Source organism: Anarhichas minor, unplaced genomic scaffold (genome assembly GCF_050575085.1).
Source record: "Anarhichas minor isolate MPS153535 unplaced genomic scaffold, ASM5057508v1 ptg000007l, whole genome shotgun sequence".
Taxonomy (NCBI): domain Eukaryota; kingdom Metazoa; phylum Chordata; class Actinopteri; order Perciformes; family Anarhichadidae; genus Anarhichas; species Anarhichas minor.
In genome coordinates, this window is record NW_027466453.1 from 1,587,501 (window position 1) to 1,603,812 (window position 16,312).

Sequence of the window (16,312 nt, forward strand, 5' to 3'; positions counted from 1 at the left end):
TCAGCATTGAGGTTGTCACAGAGCTTTAGTGAATGTGTATTTGTAACATATGAGAAGGATATCATGTTCTCTCTCAGTAGCTACATTGATTTTTGCATTTTATTTCATCATGAATAAAGTCTAAAATGTCTCCTAGTTACATTGGGACACATAGAAAGTCCTGCTTTGTGTAAACGTGTGTGTGCTGTACTTCAGGTGAGTGCAGCCCGGTCCGACATTGAGGAAGCAGAGGAGAATGCAGTGCTGAACCAGCGGACTGAGGAAGGGCTCTTTGACATGGTAACACCCAGCACTGCTGCACATACTTCCTCTGGGTTTGGGGCAGATTTTTAGTTTTTCATGCTCAGTGTTCGGACTCGAGTATTTTGTCAACAGCACAGTATGTTAGTAGTTTATATATAAAGAATAGAAAACTGGTTGGCTTTGAGCATTACTCATCTGCTGCCCCGTCCACAGCAGTACGAGGCTTGAATGGTACTCTCAACTCTATCTACTGTAGTATTACACTGACTATGCAGAAGTACCTCATACAACCACCCACACTATTCCTTCAGGCTCATGTGTTCTCCATCTTTGTTGTTGTTAATTTGACTCGTAATGTCTCATATGCGTCTTTGTTTTAATCAGTTGTCTTGCACAATAATAAACAAAAATATTGAAGTTTATATTTTGTTTAAGATAGTTTTGGTGAACGCAGGTATTTGTTAAGATTAAAAGGGAATCAAAAATACAGCAAAATAAATCTGTAATAACGGAAGTTGATGTTAAAGGAAATTAAGTTATAACTTGAAAGAAGCGATTCATAATATGGCCCAGACAATTGTTTTGTTGCTGCTGTTTACAGTTGTAGCCCATTTGTAACACAACACACACATACAAACAGTAGCACATTCCTGTAGAGCATTTTAAAAATTAGCATCATAAGGAATGTAAACAACAGCAACAATTCTCTGGACAGATAAGATGGCCGACATCTTCACATTAACTATCAACATGAGGAAAACATTGTTCATCAACTCTGACTGTGTTTGAGCACCAAGTGTTAGATTGTATGACTTATGAATGAATTATTGTAGCATGTACGCATTAAGGCCATCAAGAAAATAAATATAAATATATCACAACTGAATGTGAAGAAAAGTGACTGCACTATGTTGAAAGGGTTGTATTGTATTTGTATTACTTTGCTTTCTGAATTAGTTCAGAAAAAGAAAAAAAAATGTCTTTCTTTCTGTGTGTGTGTGTGTCTGTCTGTCAGGATGAGGACATGTCAGCAGATCACCCCTCCAGGGCGGCTGTGATGGCCCACCCGGTGGCTGATAGGCTGGACACTCTCATGGCTGTTCTGATGGCCTACATCAAGGACGTCTGCTATGTCGATGGTTTGTGAATAACACAGCTTTTACACTGACAACCAGTGTTGAAACCACATGTCCCATGACAGGACTGACAATAACAGACATGTCCCATGACAGGACTGACAATAACAGACATGTCTCATGACAGGACTGACAATAACAGACATGTCCCATGGCAGGACTGACAATAACAGACATGTCTCATGACAGGACTGACAATAACAGACATGTCTCATGACAGGACTGACAATAACAGACATGTCCCATGGCAGGACTGACAATAACAGACATGTCTCATGACAGGACTGACAATAACAGACATGTCCCATGACAGGACTGACAATAACAGACATGTCCCATGACAGGACTGACAATAACAGACATGTCCCATGACAGGACTGACTAATAACAGACATGTCCCATGGCAGGACTGACAATAACAGACATGTCTCATGGCAGGACTGACAATAACAGACATGTCCCATGACAGGACTGACAATAACAGACATGTCCCATGACAGGACTGACAATAACAGACATGTCCCATGACAGGACTGACAATAACAGACATGTCCCATGACAGGACTGACTAATAACAGACATGTCTCATGGCAGGACTGACAATAACAGACATGTCCCATGACAGGACTGACAATAACAGACATGTCCCATGACAGGACTGACAATAACAGACATGTCCCATGACAGGACTGACAATAACAGACATGTCCCATGACAGGACTGACTAATAACAGACATGTCCCATGACAGGACTGACTAATAACAGACATGTCTCATGACAGGACTGACAATAACAGACATGTCCCATGACAGGACTGACAATAACAGACATGTCCCATGACAGGACTGACTAATAACAGACATGTCTCATGACAGGACTGACAATAACAGACATGTCCCATGACAGGACTGACTAATAACAGACATGTCCCATGACAGGACTGACAATAACAGACATGTCCCATGACAGGACTGACTATAACAGTAAGGCTTAGGAAGGCTCTGACTGAGAAATATATTTGAAAGACTCTTACACAACATATTTTTTGGTGTACTGGTGAATATCTTCGGCTGTAAAGTGTGTCATCCTCATTCCTCTGTTTTCTCTCTCTCAGGCTCTCTTGATGTGGAAAGGACTAAGGATCTGTACAGAGATTTGTTGAGTGTGTTTGACAAGCTCATTCTGCCAACACATGCTTCCTGTCATGTCCAGTACACACTGTTCTACCTGTGCAGCTTCAGAGTGGTCAGTACTTCCCACACTGTGTATGAGGGTTGGTGTGACAATAGGAAAAAGCAGTATGTTGCATTTAGCCTTCAGTCTGGTCTTCAGCAGTGAGACACTGAAGACCAGTTGGACTGAGGTCAGGTGACTTGACAGACAGACACAGTCAGAGACTAGCAGGTGAACATAGTGGAGCATTTAGCATTTCAAAAGCAGAGCTAAAAGAGTGAGATCATTGGACTTCCATTCATCAGGTAAACACAAACACTCCAAATGAATGATAGTGATGCTCACCTTAACAGCTGTAGAAGAGTTGGCCAGCTTTGTGAACAAAGCACAGAGAAGCTGTGATAACAACACACACACTGCTCAGGTAGACATTACTCCTCTAAGTCCTAACTCACCCATGCTGCTTTTTCTGGGAACTTGAATGGATTTTCTATTTACAAGGTCTAATTATTTCATCTTCTTTGAAGAATGTGCTCCTTGTGAGATGAGGCCTTCCTTGAGTTCTGCATGTGTTGTACTCTCTGTGTCCCAGGCTTTGGCCGAGGCCTTCTTGGATCACCTGTGGAAGATCCTGCAGAGTCCGTCTCAGCCCGCTGTCCTCCGCCAGGCTGCTGCCGGATACCTGGGGAGCTTCCTGGCCCGAGCCAAGTTCATCCCTGTGCTGTGAGTTCCTGCTGCTGAAGAGAACACAGAGGCGTCTTAAAGCCAAAGTGAGCAGCTTATTCCTCTGTGACCATGTGTATCCTGCAGTTGTTCTAATCCAGTGTCCTCCTCTCCTCCTGCAGCACTGTGCGGGCCTGTCTGGACCTGCTTCTCTCCTGGATCCATCGCTATATCGACAGCCAGGACAACGGCGACAGACAGGCCTGCTGTGACATCAGCCTGCACGGACCCTTCTACACCGCCTGCCAGGCCGCCTTCTACACACTCATCTTCAGACACAGAGCCATGCTGGAGGGCAACATGAAGAAAGGTACACACCTCCGATCTTAAACAGGTCCACACCTGAACTCCTGAGTTTCACACTTCACTTCACTGTCGGTTCTTAAAATGTGTCGAACCACACAAAGCCCATCAGTGAATGAAGTTGGCTTTTAAAAGACAAGCTTACGATCCTTTAACAAAAACACAAGCTGCTGAAAACAGCACACCAGGGTTTAAGCTTTAGACATATTAGAGAGTTTCATGGTTTATAAGTGAACTGATTATACATTTTATTAATCAAAGAGAGCAGCACAAGAGAGTAGAACATACTATTTGTTTCTTACAGCTTGAAAACTGAAAGACTCAGGTGCTCGTTAGCTTCATTAATGTCACTAATTAAATGATAATCAACTTGTTAAAGATCTTTCAGTAAACCATTTAATTTAGTGTACTGTAAAAATAACAGAAAGTCACTGAAACAGTCATGTGATGTTTTTAAATAGCCAACTTTCCGACCAGGGAAAAGATGGCAGCATATCCCCATCAAATATTTATATTTTGTGACATGAATCCAGAGTGTGTGTTTGTGTTGGTCAGGTCTGGAGTACCTGCAGAGTCTGAACCTGGAGCGGGTGGTGATGTGTCAGCTGAACCCTCTCAAAGTCTGCCTGCCTTCAGTCACCAACATGTTCGCTGCCATCACCAGGTACACACTGACCTGTTGTCATTCAGATCACTGATGGGACGGTTGTCTTCTACTAAATGTTCTGAATCCTACATGCAGGGGTGGAAGAAGATAACACAAAGTAAAGCTCCGCTTTATCAGCAAAATGTACTTCAAGTCGTAGACGTAGCTGTTTAGTATAAAATGTGTGACTGATAGATTATCACATATTTAATAATATTATGTTATCTGAGTAGATGTGATTAGATTGATTCTGATGAATCACTGTTAGAGCAGCATTCTACTGGTGGAGCTGCTCGAGGTAGAGCTAGTTTGAACTACTTTAGAAACAATGGTTCCCATACTGTTGGGCCCTCCAAAGGGCCACAGGATGTGAGGGGAAAGACGGGGAAACACAGTTTAGCTTTATCTTTACTTCTATTGTATGTGAACTATTGGAGTTTTGCCTTTTGGGCCTCAAACAGTTATTTAAATACAAAAATCGTGAGAAATCTCAAGGGGAAAACAAGCCCAAAAGTTTTGTAACCACTGGTTAAATAATGTGCAGCATCCAACCAACTACAAACAACTACCGTTGTCCTTGAGGGGGCCAACAGAACCGTGAGCGGCTCCACACCAGCGGAGCGAGGCCGGCTGCACTGAGAACTCTAAGAGGCTGGTTGATCACCTCGAGGGAGGGAGCAGAGCCTCGCAGAGGCACCAACAAGTGTGCAAGGAAACTATTCACTGTTTGTAGGCAACAACATTAGTTGCAGCTGTTATCTCATTGGTTGCATTTTAAACGGTCAGTGAGCACCAAGCTCAAAGTTTGTGGGATTGATTCAGAATTCCCAGTTGAGCGTGTGATACAGAGAAGGTCGTGCAGTGTGAACTTAATAACACAGTACAGGAGAGTTGACTGAGACGTGCTGTTGAAGGTTTCCCTGTCTGGTCTCATTCACAGCAGCTGCTGTTTTTTGTTGCAGGACGTATCAGGTGGTGTTCTGCTACACCATCATAGAGAGGAACAACCGCCACATGCTGCCGGTGGTCCGCCGCTCTGCAGGAGGAGACAGTGTGACCACCAACACCAACCCTCTGGACAGCTTCTTCCCCTTCGACCCCTACCTGCTCAAGAGGTACACTGGCTGATTATGCTCTCTAATGACATCCTCTGACCCAATTTTTACTTCTCACAGCAATTTTTGGGAGTCAGGACTTGTGACTGTGTTCTGTGAAGTGGAGCTACATTATATTTGAATGGTCTCAGTGGTCTGAAGAACAGACCCTACTGTCACCGTACTCTTTAAAGAATTACGAATGAATTGGAAACTGCTGAATGTTTTTTTTGTTTCCGTAAACACTTAGAGTTCCATGATACCTGGACCATGTGGTGAGACTGTTTTGTCACTAACTTATGAAAGGTTCAGAGATGAAAGCCTACTTCCTAGAAGACGGTGTGTCCTGTAGGAAACAGGACGAGGTGGACCCCATGTTTGGTGATTGTGTGCAATTAACTGAAGAAGCTACTACGTCTGGACAAGAAAACTTAAGCGGCAACTGAACAAGCTCAATAAACCTGATCTCAAAGGTTGTGTGTGCGCGCAGGTCTCTTCAGCTGATTGAGCCACTGTACCAGGTGTGGGAGGAGCTAGCAGACACAGAGCTGCTTCCCTCCAAAACAGGACAACAGGTGAGAGGACAGAAGGGTGAGCAATGTTCACTATTGCACTGCCATAGCATTAGGGGACTCAACTACTACTACTACTTATTATTGATTGTTTTCTTCTTTAATCAACGTGTCTATAAAATGTCAGAAAATAGTAAAACCCTCTCACAGTTCCACAGAGCCCATAATGAGTTATTCAGATGTCTTGATTTGTTCGATTGACAGTTCAAATCCCAAAGACATTACTCAATTAACCGAGGACATAAAGTGAAGGAGCAGAGTGGAGAAGCTAAGGTGAGGGCTGGCAGGTCATTCTTGGTCAGATTACAGCGAGTGTAAGTCAGTTTAGTGTCTTCTTATTCACATCCCCGACAACGGTGAAGCAACGTCCTCGTCTTCAACACAACTCTCGCTCCATTGCTGACGGGGACCAGCAGGCGGTGTCTTCCAGCTGATGTTATTTGTGCTCACATTCTTCTCATATGGGATATTATGAGAACGTGATTGTTCTAATGTTACTCTGTGTTTAGCAGAAAAGCGAAATATGAACTACAGGAGCTCAGGAGAGTGGTGGCCGTTCCATACTGTAATTAGCCAATTAGTGGGCGACTGTGGCTAAGTGGAGAGCAGGGCCGTCCTTCAATCAGAGGATCGGCGCTTCGACTCCCCGGCTCCGCTAGTCGCATGTCGATGTGTCCTTGAGCAAGACACTTAACCCCAGCTGTGCCTACGGTGTAGAAATGTGATAGAATCTGAATTGTAAGTCGCTTTGGATAAAAGCGTCTGCTAAATGTAATGTGATGTAATGTAAAAGTGGAAATGGATTTTCTTTTTTAAACACTGTACAGCGTTTTGTACAGAGAGTTTTATGGACGTCAGTAAACAAAGAAAATGGACATTCTGGACTGTGTATGATTTTGGGACCCTTGACTTTTGCAATGAGCATAAACTGCAGACTCTGCTGAATCAACAACTCTGACCTGGAATCAGATGACAGGCAGCAAAATGTGGAGCGGTTGGACTTCTACTGTTGAAGGGTTTGTAAAGCCCTCTGAGACTGATTTGTGATGTTGGCTGATACAAATCACACAATCACAGAATGAGACCAGCTAAAGATGTAGCTGAGGTGCAACACACGGCTGGAGGGACCTGTTCATAAAGATCAGGGCGTGGCCTCACACCGGCCGGCTGTGACTGAGCAGCTTCACGAAGCTCATGCAGGCTGTCAAGAATGAAAGCATTGGCCCATAGCTGTGTGTGGTGGCCAAACGTGGATGCAGATTTAGATGTAATGTATGTCAGTCCTCTTCAGCAACAGCACCACTACATCTGTGGGAATGGCCAAACCAACCATGGATATAGTGGGCCAGTATTGGGAAAGATGTTTCTAATTGTCATTGACGCCCTCTCAGAGTGGGTTGAGGGGCACCGGTGCAGCCTATAAAGTCGTCCATGACAGTGGAGAACCTGAGAGGCAGCGGTCCTCGTCAGTGATACTGGTCCCAGCCTGGTCAGTGCAGAGTTGAACCTGAAAAAGAAAAGCATAAAGCCTTCGACAACAGCACCATACCAGCTGTCCTCAAACGGCTGAGAGTCTCGTGTGTGCGTTCAAGGAGGGAATCAAGAAGATGAGGGAAGGCAGCCGAAGGATCTGGTGTGTCCTTCACTAGCTGGCAAGGTTGGAAAGAAGCAAGTCAGACGAAAAGAGCAACACGGGGAGCATGTCAGAGACCGGCTGTTCACAGAGTCCCACTCAGTCTATGTGGGAGGGTACTCCGGCAAGAAGTGGACTCCTGCAACACTCATCAAGAGGACAGGTCCAGGATCTTGGAGAGCAAAAACGTAGGACGGCAGCAGAATGCGAGTAGTCCACATCATGACCAGTAATGGACTGAATCCAGTCTGAGCTTTCCTGCAGGGGCAGAGTAATCCCCTAAATCTCTGTGCACAGTCATTTTCAGTTAGGCCGTGAGCTGATCTTCTTTGGACATCGATATAAATTAACTAACATTATGGACTGTGTATGATCTTGGGAACCTTTGACTTTATTACAGTCCTAAAGCATACATTTGAATTAATTGATGAAGTCGATATTGCTCAGCACCAGCAATTAATCCATTATCAAAATAGTTGTTGATTTAATTCTATCAATTAATGGACAAATCGTTTCGTCTCTTAAAATAATCATCAGTATGAAATGTAATTATCCTAGCTTTTAGTCTATAATATAGCTTGGTAATGGAAAAACCCATAATGCAACTGCTATCATTAAACAACAGACTCCCCGTGACATCCACATGGAGGATTGGTGTAAAGCTGTTTGAGTGTCCCTTTAAGTCCCCTGTCTGTGATAACATGTGATCATAGAAGGGAAATACATGGAAATGTGAAATGTATATGCATGAGGTCAAAAAATGTGAAGATTGGTCCTCCAGGCTTGCTGTATCGGGTTGTGTGCTCCTTAACATGGATTAGGACTGTTTTCAGATTGTCAGGCTCACGGTCACTTGAACTGAGGTTGTGTTGGTTCTTTGTGTGTCTGTCAGGGCTCCAGGGAGGACGAGGACGACTTCCTGTGTGGGGAGATGCCCCAGACAGAGGGCATTGTGGGGATGACACCCAGCTCCTACGACTCGAGCCTCCACAGCCCCAGCTGTGTGGGGTCACCCCCCCTCACCTTCCAGAGACCCTTATAATGCACATGACATTTCATTTATTAAGACTGAAACACAAACTGAAGAACACATGAGCCGGTCACACTTGGAGAGACGTGACAAGAACACTCCTCTGTGGTAATGAAAACACAAGTTCAGAGTTAGATTTTCCGGGGAGCTGTGGGTCTACACAGTTCACAAAGAGCTGCTGTGGCAGCCTGTCGTCCCTTTACAGCCTCTAACAACACAAAGCACAAGCTGTGGCCGCTTGTCGTTGGATGGATTTAAAGGGTCTCCAGTCTGTCTTAAAGGGCCAGTGTGTAGCAGAGGGGATCGATTGGCAGAAATGGAATATAATTGTACGTTCGTGGACAACCTGGAACAGTCATGGAATTTGAAAATATCAAAATGCAGACTTACACAAGTTTTGGAAAAAAATAAAGGTGTTTTTATTTATTGGTAACAATGTGTATGAACCCTGTTGTTATTTTTTCATCAGTATATTCCCTGGGGTTCTATGCAGCAGCTTTTCGCCTGCCTGTGCACAAGCCAGACAAACTCTGGCTTTAGAGAGACCTGCTGTTACGATACCCGAAGGCCACCGTAGTTCTCTACACACTTGGTAAGGGAGAATGAGGAGAGGGGTGTGTAGTTGCAATCTGCACCCTCACCACTAGATCCTACACACTGCTCCTTTAAAACAATACTCCCATGCCCATACGTACACTGGAAGAATAGTTGGTACTTTACTTAAAGTGGCCTGGTTTTTAACTTCTCATTATGAAGTAAATGTTTATTGCATAATGTCTATAGAATGACACACTCAGCGTTAAGATTGGTTCCCTATAAACTGCTTTCACTCTGCACGGCTGTCTGCCATCGATCTCCAGGGAAAAGGAAGTGTGTCAACCTTTGTGCAACCAGAACAGGAAGAGGAAAGTGCTTTTATTTCCCCGGTAGTATCGATGTAAATTCTATGCAGCTACTGTCCCCAGTAGTGGAAGAACCGTTGATGTTGGTAGTTGCATTGGAATAGTTTAAGAAGAGTTGTCTATGCAGGTGAAAGTTATTCCTGAAGTCATGGAGTATTCTCTAATTCTAACTGTTTTTAGTTGGGTTATTTTATTAGTTTATTATGGTTTACTTATCCGTTTCTCTACATGGATGTTGTGGTCAGATTGAGATTTCTGTAGATTCCAGTTTATTCAGGTTTCCTTTCTCCACCATAACCTCATGTATTCACCTTCTGTACTTTCTAAAGTCCTGCTCTTCTGTTTGATACAAACTGCACCCGTGTCTGGGACCGAATGCATCACATCTGCACCCGAAACACTCACGCTGCACCGTCAGTCTTGTAGTCTGTGTGAGGCTTTAGTTTCTTCAGTGGGAAACTCTCAGCTGTTTCACAGCTCATGTTTCTTATTTCAAGTCCCTTCCTCTCATTTGATCAAATCGTCACCTCGGGTTCAACAGTGTTGGTGTCAATATAATGTTAGGAGACTGGAATAAACACAACATCAGATCCAGTCAGCAGTTAGTCCTTTAATATAAAACAGTAACAGAAAGATATGAGGCCACACCAAAGATGCAATGTTGTTGAAGCACAGGACATGTCAGTATCTTTCAAAGCTGTCCGTATAAATCAAATGAATGTTCCACTATGACTGATGTCTGCCTCGACTCTGTGACTACCAAACACAGGTTTACACAGCAGGAGCTACAGCAACATGACAGCCACTCCTGGATGCAGGAGACGCAACATGAACCATGCAGTATGAAGCCACAGAAGTCCAGTCTCTCTGAACACGTCGTTCTCTGCCTGCTGTTAGGGGATAAGGGCACGGGAAGAGTTATGGAGATGGACAAAGGGACACCGTTGGTTTGTTTCTACTTTTTGCTCAACAGTTCATAACTCCTGTGGCAGATGGCAGCGAGTTATTATGACACAGAGGAAGACTCTTTGAACAGACCCGCCTTGGATTGTCCTTTACAAGCTAACAGGTCCTCCTATACATGCAACGCATGGAGTGTGTGTGTGGCTGGAAGGGGGGGATAGAAAAGTGGCCAGAGAGGAGTATTAACAAGGTTGACAGCAGCATGTGTGTGTGTTGTGGACTTGGTCATGCAGCTCCTCAAACACCACCTGCTGTCAGAGGTACACAAAAGAGAATTCCAGTGTACACGTGTTATCGGCAAATGACGAGAGTCCTTGGGTCACGCCCCACTGCTGAACCCTCCGCTTCAAAGGAAGACACTCATTTGATGTGTGTGAGCAAGCTTTGGCATTAAAACACCGGCCAGGTTGTGTTCAATCAACCGTTCACTGTGAACGGAGGATTTGAATTTGTCAAAGTGATGTCATTATTTTGAGAAGATTATCGGATGGCGTCCAGTCTGTAGACCATGGTGTAGTCCGTTGGGGTTCAGCTCGTTCAGCCTCTCAGCCTGCCCAGGTCCTCTCACAGTCCTCTGGCTCCGCTCACATATGATGAAGGTTGACGTCTGGGACTGATGCTGCCTCCAACACTGACGCTGCAGGTCGATCACAGGTGGACAGAAAACGTCTGTCATTACGGACAGTAACAATCATCATGTAACTTTGCATCATATAAAAACAAAGAGAACAACCAGCTGGAACAAGGACATTCAGGTAGTAGAGGAATACTTCACCCTTACAATGACCGTCTGTATATCAGTTCATCATGTCACCTTGAATTCTCATGCCTCCATGGGGAACACAGATTAAAAACGGAGTAAATCTTTGAGAAATTAAAGTAAATGAAGGCAAAACCAGATGAAAACATCAGTGTACAATCTCTCCCAAAACTCATACAGTATAATCCAAGTCTCAGGTCTCTGCGTCGCTCCTCCTCAGTCCGAATGGGATCACTTCACAGAGATCCAGTTGTATGCTCAGTACCTCATGCATTTTTCCCCAAAATCATACTATTTAAAGACTCCACGCAGTGCGCCGATGGTAGAAGGTTTTAGTGAAGATGCGTGTGATTGTGAAGTAGTGAACATATTCCTGGATAAGTGAGACTTGGATTATACTGCATGAGTTGTGTGTGTTTGTAAACGGATGTTTTCATATACTTCTGTTGTTCCTAAATGCAGCCCTAATTGACTCTGTTTTTTGATTCTCTGTGCACTGTGGAGGCATGAGAGAAGAACAGGAATTAAAGGTCACACTTTTGTAGTCAAAGTGCAGGTATGTTTATGATTGTGATGAATGTTCATTTATTGAGCTAAACGCTGCCCTTCTTTCACAACACACACCTCCTTTCAGGCTCATCACCTACACGCCCCACTCTGACTTGGTTTTGCCATTTTGTCTTGAGAGTAATATCAACTAGTTTTTCCATCAGTCCAACACGTTGATCCAGATCAGTGTGGGTATTCATGGTCCCAGGTGGATGGATCAATCAGCACCCAGTTTCTCTCAGCAGCCAATCAGGACAAATCTTTCACTTTTACCCACAAAAGTCAACAGACTGCTATGAAATTAGCTGAGGATAAAACATTTTAAGATGATAATTTGAATATTGGTAATGGAAATGTAGAATAAATTCAATAAATAACAGAAAAGGTATCAGCATGTTGCTTGTTCCATCAGTCCCTTTATCAGTGGGGATGTGACGAACATTTCTATTGTGCTCAACCGACAGACAGACACATGTCATCAATAACGTTATTAATGACATCTATGCTTCCCCTGCTCTGATTCACTAGGAAACAACAAATAAACAAGAGTGCTCTGATGCTGCACTGCTAGCATGCTATCAGGTTAGCTTCGTATTTATTCAGCATGGAGCATGACAGAAAAGGTTTGGACCCAACCATCTTTATATACAAATACAATGATTCAAACCATGAGTTGATTATCAGATTTGGTTGCAAATGATCTTATTGACTAATCGACACATTTGTTCCTATTTCTATTTATTTGACTAAATGTACTTACTTTGTTGTTATTCTATTAGGCACAAGTGTTAGTATTCCTTCTTACACACTTTGTATTTATTACTCTTGTGTGTGTTTTTGATTAATCTCTGGCATAAGAACGTCCTGATGAATAAATGAATCTGCTCAGAGTGTTCTAGCCGAGTGCTCTCCTCTCTGAACTCTGTACCTTTGTCATCGGCAGTGGGGGAGCAGACTTCCGCCACCAGCTCTTTGGCCTCCACAGCCAGTTGGAAGGCGGGATCGGGGCTGTCGGTGGCTGGAGATGACCTGTTGCTCCTGACATACAGAACACACACACACACACACACACACAGGAGAGGACTGGTTACAGCACGACTCTAACTGATCAACTGATACTGTGATGTTCGGAGTCTCTTACCCTCCTTCCCCTACAAACAGGCTGGGTGTCGTCAGCACTTTGTGGACGTTCTGCGGACAGACAGAATGTAAGAGTTATGTGACGTTCTGTGATGATCTTGTTTTCTCAGTAACACTGATCCAGTACAGACATCAGGTCTTCATGTGACACCAAAACAAGGACCTCAAGGTCACAAAGAGAGAGACGGTGATGAGGTGTTTTCAGAGGGAGCTGAAGCCCTGAATGAGAGACAGACTTGGACTCTTGTAAACCTGATCTGGAGACCAGAGTCGACAATTTACTGTGAGGTTAGGAGGAAAACCTTATCGAATGTATTCTCTCACTTCATGTCCATCTGCTGTTGCTCCTCACGCTCCTCACGCTCCTGTGTATTGTTCATTTCACATTCCCCGACTACCACCATCACTGAGGGGACACAGTGTGAGTCCACTCGTGTAACATGATGTCGTCCATAGCAACAATGTCAACCTTCTCCTCGCTCAGCAGTCCCCACAGCTCCTGACAAACAGCTCCAACACTTTGTTACATTTCTCAGATCAGAACTGACATTTTCAAAACTACTTCAACCTCCATCATGTAGTCACATCATTGAATCAAATGCAAATGCTTTGACACCATCATGCAAATGATTATGTTCAAGTGTCTGCTGTTACCTCCATGAATTGCTTATTGCTTAAATGTATTATACAGGTTGAATAGTGTAACACCACCGTCTCATCCTTTCCTGTTCTGCATTACATGACATGTCCGTCAACAAATGACAAACAATGTGAAGCCTGTCCACATACAGTGGTGGAACTTTGTACTGCATTTACCATCATTATCATCATCAAAACCTCCAAATACTAAGAGCAGCTATTCTCAGCCACTCGTGGGCATCAGATGCCAAATGGTTGGATTACATTAGGAACATGTATATATTTTTAGTAATTTACAAAGCTCTTGTGTTTTTTTCTCATTTATTTGGGAAGGTGGTCCTCTGGACTTTTGTAACAATCAGGAATGGTTCTTAAGTTACAAAACTTACAGTTGACTGTATTGAAAGCATGGCTGAGCTTTCTTGCTTGTAAACGACGACACTTTCACAATGACAGGTTCTGTTTGTGCGACTTATTCTGAGGAATGCACCTACTGTAATCTCGACACTTTGTTCTTGTGCTAATTAAGATATGAAAGCTTCCCCAAATGACAAAAGTGGACTCTCAGAGAGAAGGGCGAGGGAGGTAAGACAAGCTCTCTGCTTTCTGAACTGCAGTGTGTCTCCCGGCCACCAGGGGGCAGACTGGCTCCACGACAGTTTAGTGGACTGGCAGCACATGTTTGGAACCGTCATGGTATCTCTGATTGGCTTGGTGTGCTGAATGTTGAATCCAGTGTATGAGACTGCATGGATTATGAGATGAGACACAACACATGCTGATTGTCATGGAGTCAGTCTATCAGTCCAGTGGTTCTCAACCTCATGGAACTTAAGACCCACTTCTAATCTTTACATTTCTTTTAAATTAAGCCTTTTAATTTGACGGTTTTTATTCTCTCTTGAGAACAATTTGATTTGTGTGAATATAATCCATTTCATCTTATTTCCATACATGTATATTATATGAACCTTGTTAACACCTGATTTTGACATCCAGATGTAGTCACACATGTATCCTTCCACTAACCTCATCAAGTCCATCACTGTCAGCTCGATCTGGGCCGTTCCAATACATTTACAGTCGGATGATTTCACCCAAACATTTCAGGGAATAAGAGGAAACAACCTTTTGTTTTCTCGAGATAACGATATAAAAATAATTTGTGTTTGTGTTGTTCTATGTTTGTCTTTCTTTGAACACATCCCATAAAAAGACCCAAACCAGATGTGTTCTCACTTCCTACTCTATCTGTGGTTCTTATCGCCAAGCCCAATTAAAGCAGCTGGACACTGTAGGTGTCAGCACACATGAGGAGTGAGTGAACAGATGTGAGGGCGTCCAGTTAAAGTTGTACCTGTGCGAAGCCCAGCAGTTTCCTGTTGTTGATCTCCAGGTGTTTCCTGCTCAGCTCGGACTTCTTCAGCTGGCAGTCGATAGTTGTCAGCCTCTTGTTCAGATCCAGCACGTCCTCCTGATAAACACAATCAATAAACACAGTAACAGCAGCTTCCACTTCATCTGGAGGGAGCTCATTATTCTCTCACCATCCTGTAAAAAACATGTATCTCCAAAATGTCAAACTGCCCTGTTCACAGATCTGTGACGTTAATCCTTAAGAATCTAAAAAAAATAAAACATTTCAAATATTTTATGGGCAGCACCAACATAACTTAAGTAATAAATCAACTCACTTCAGTTCTGTAAGTACAATATTCAAACCCTTTGAAAGTTTCCTTCAGTCAAGTTGTACAGTACAGTACTTCTGCATGAACCTATGTGGAGGTTTGGTTGAGATGAGACCAATGTCATATGACCGATGCAGGCATCACTTTTTGAAATTGATATAAATCAACCAATGTGTGTTTCTTTTCATTTGCAACACCATTAGTCCAGTTTCCATCCAAATGTCGCATCATTTTCACTGAAACTACGTCCTCTGTTACTGGATGCAGGCTGTGTGTGCAGCGGCAGGATTTACTACCTGAGATGAAAAGCCACAGGTAGTGAGGCAGTAATCCTGAGAGCCAGAGGAAATGAATATACAGCCTTTCTTTCATCAAAGCTGAGAGAAAACAGAGCTAGAGAGGCAGCCGGTGATACAGGTGCTCAAAGTGATGCCATCCTACAGAAACAGATTCTACACATGAATGTAGAATGAATGATGACGTGACCTAAAGTTGTGCATTAAAGGGTTAAGACACTGAGCTGTGATTGGTCAGCTTGTGTTTCTCTGATGCTGCAGATTATTGAAGTGAAGACAACATGAAGGAAGTTAAAGAGAGACCAATCTGCTGCTTTACAGTAACACACAGCTATGACAAAGAGCATGGCTTGTTTTATTTATTGGATTATAAGAACAGCAGTGGGACAAGTCCACCAACACACCTACTCAATAAAGATATTTTGATTTGATCAAAAAGCAAACGAGAATGTTTCCTAGTATCAGGTGTCATTATGCAGATACAGATGCAGGTTAATATCAGATGGGAATTGTGTGTTTTTGCAATCATTGGACTTACATCCTGAGTAAAAGTAGTCATACCACAGGGTAACAAGTCCAGTGTCATTTTACTTAAAGGATAACTTTGGTATTTTAACCTGAACGTTATATTAGCACGTTTTTATGTCTGTGACTAAAGAGGACAGCAAATCCTGAAGTTGGTCCAGTATTGATGGAGAACACTACAGACGGCTGCATTGTAATCGCTCGAGGTAACTCCTCACTAAAAGTGCTTGCTTTGCCACTAACAGATTGTTATTACAAGTGTCTGACATCATTACGGAGGAGTCTGAAATCTGGCG

General features: G+C 43.3%; 2 protein-coding genes across 4 annotated transcripts in view; one reads left to right on the forward strand and one right to left on the reverse strand.

The window, feature by feature from the left end:
• rrn3 (RRN3 homolog, RNA polymerase I transcription factor) overlaps window positions 1-8,990 on the forward strand; it is a 16,591-nt gene extending 7,601 nt beyond the window's left edge. Inside the window, exons 9-17 of one of the 3 annotated variants that reach the window (XM_076082082.1) lie at window positions 196-279; window positions 1,259-1,382; window positions 2,495-2,625; window positions 3,146-3,276; window positions 3,399-3,586; window positions 4,135-4,243; window positions 5,188-5,340; window positions 5,810-5,910; window positions 8,417-8,990. In XM_076082082.1, coding sequence (XP_075938197.1) covers window positions 196-279; window positions 1,259-1,382; window positions 2,495-2,625; window positions 3,146-3,276; window positions 3,399-3,586; window positions 4,135-4,243; window positions 5,188-5,340; window positions 5,810-5,910; window positions 8,417-8,619 — 1,224 coding nt within the window. In that variant the 3' untranslated portion in view covers window positions 8,620-8,990. Of the gene's footprint in view, window positions 1-195; window positions 280-1,258; window positions 1,383-2,494; window positions 2,626-3,145; window positions 3,277-3,398; window positions 3,587-4,134; window positions 4,244-4,769; window positions 4,929-5,187; window positions 5,341-5,809; window positions 5,911-8,416 lie in introns of those variants that run through there. The other 2 variants (XM_076082092.1, XR_012949693.1) reach the window with 2 other exon arrangements.
• A 2,013-nt stretch (window positions 8,991-11,003) lies between these two features.
• Window positions 11,004-16,312, reverse strand: part of LOC142938728 (syntaxin-binding protein 4) — a 91,302-nt gene continuing 85,993 nt past the window's right edge. Inside the window, exons 18-21 of the mRNA XM_076082110.1 lie at window positions 14,865-14,981; window positions 12,870-12,919; window positions 12,657-12,766; window positions 11,004-11,056 (exon numbers count right to left, since the gene is read on the reverse strand). Of these exons, the coding sequence (XP_075938225.1) occupies window positions 11,004-11,056; window positions 12,657-12,766; window positions 12,870-12,919; window positions 14,865-14,981 (330 nt within the window). The remainder of the gene's footprint in view (window positions 11,057-12,656; window positions 12,767-12,869; window positions 12,920-14,864; window positions 14,982-16,312) is intronic.